Consider the following 1525-nt stretch of genomic DNA (forward strand, 5'->3'; position numbering starts at 1 on the left):
ACACTTTCCTTAAACGTGGAATATAAAACACTTCCACCATCTTTAAGAAATTGATTCAAGTAATTGGAAAGGAAACATAACTACATTCTCCCCTATTGGAATCTCTTGATCAAATCTCACATAATCGATTACCCAATGTATTCTTAATCAAAGAACTAATTCTCTGAAGAAATGCATAGACAACTACCAATGATTCATCATAGCGTTGTTTAATTAAGAATCTTCCTCCTTCAAATGTTATCTGCAATCGATTAATGTATCTATTGAAAACTTTATCCAAATCAGAGGCATATTTCAATGTTGTTTCGTCAATAATCTTATCGATATCGTATATCCACCTTTGTACAGGTAAGAAAAATAGAAATTCTTCAAAACTTACATATATGTATACTTTCCAATTTGTCCTCCTTTTTGGATGAGTTCAATATCTGCTTTGGATTGGTTGTCTTTACTATAAACATAATCATAGATTAGAAGTCTCATTACAGATTTGGAAATAGAAGTAGATCCGTATTTTTCCAGCTCTGAGCTCTCTTTCTTAGCCTTATATAGAATAGTCCAATATAAATCTCTGCATTTAAAGTTGTGAGTTAATGGAGTATGAGGTAGGAGACTTTTTACGGGCAATTTTTCAACAATTTCTTCAATCCTACCGTCTCTAACATATTGATAGAGTTGAAATAGAAATTGAACATCCTCTCTAAGTTGTTCGGTCTCTAGGACGTAATTTAAAATCTGTTTGTTCTCATAAAGTTTGTTAATTTTTACACAGTCCAAAATTAGTTCAGTATCCAATTTTTTAAACGAGTAGAGGATGGCCAATCCAAAAGTTTTGGTAGCTGTCAAGATAATATTTGAATCACTTTGTAGGGAATTTGATGCAAATTTCAAAAGTTCACCTTTTTTCTCAATGAGTGGAGTGATAAGATTCTTTCCATACTTGAATTTTTCAGAGGCGAATTGAATGGAAAGTGGATTTTGAGCAATCGCCATCTGAACTATTTGTAAATCCTCTTTGAAAATACCTGGAACTATTTCAAGAAGCAATCCGTTCCTTTCTACATATTCCAATATCTTCATTTTGTCGTTTTTCAATTCTCTAGAAGCATATTCGAAAGAATAATAGTTTTGAGAAACTGCAAGATCAACTATTGTAGGATTATTCCTCAATCTTTCAGATGCATACTTTAAAGATAGTCCTCTCGATTTTACAGCAATAGAAACGAGACTTTCATCATCCTGAAAGGAGTTTGGAAGAAATTCCAAAGCATATCCATTAAATTCGAGCAACTCCTTCATTGTTTCAATGCTTACAGTATTCCAATCTGTAAATTTTTGGAGAAGCATTACATTTCTTTCTGTCAATTCTTTTACAGACATATTTTCCTTCATTTCCAAGTTTAAATAAGAAAATTCCTGTTTCATCAAGAAATTAATAAACACCTGCAGTGCTGGGCAATCAGTTTTGATTCGAATAAAGTGTTCTAAATAATCCATGCCATGGATTATGTTATTTTTCGTAACC

General features: G+C 32.0%; 1 protein-coding gene across 1 annotated transcript; it reads right to left on the bottom strand.

The window, feature by feature from the left end:
* Window positions 1-375: 375 nt before the first annotated feature.
* NAEGRDRAFT_77043 (uncharacterized protein) lies at window positions 376-1380 on the bottom strand (the record flags this gene model as incomplete). Its single annotated transcript, XM_002668001.1, has 1 exon — window positions 376-1380. The coding sequence occupies one exon, from the start codon at window positions 1378-1380 to the stop codon at window positions 376-378; it is 1005 nt and encodes a 334-aa protein (XP_002668047.1).
* Between the last annotated feature and the right edge of the window lie 145 nt (window positions 1381-1525).

This window comes from Naegleria gruberi (genome assembly GCF_000004985.1).
Source record: "Naegleria gruberi genomic scaffold NAEGRscaffold_943, whole genome shotgun sequence".
In the NCBI taxonomy this organism is placed as follows: Eukaryota; Heterolobosea; class Eutetramitea; order Acrasida; family Naegleriidae; genus Naegleria; species Naegleria gruberi.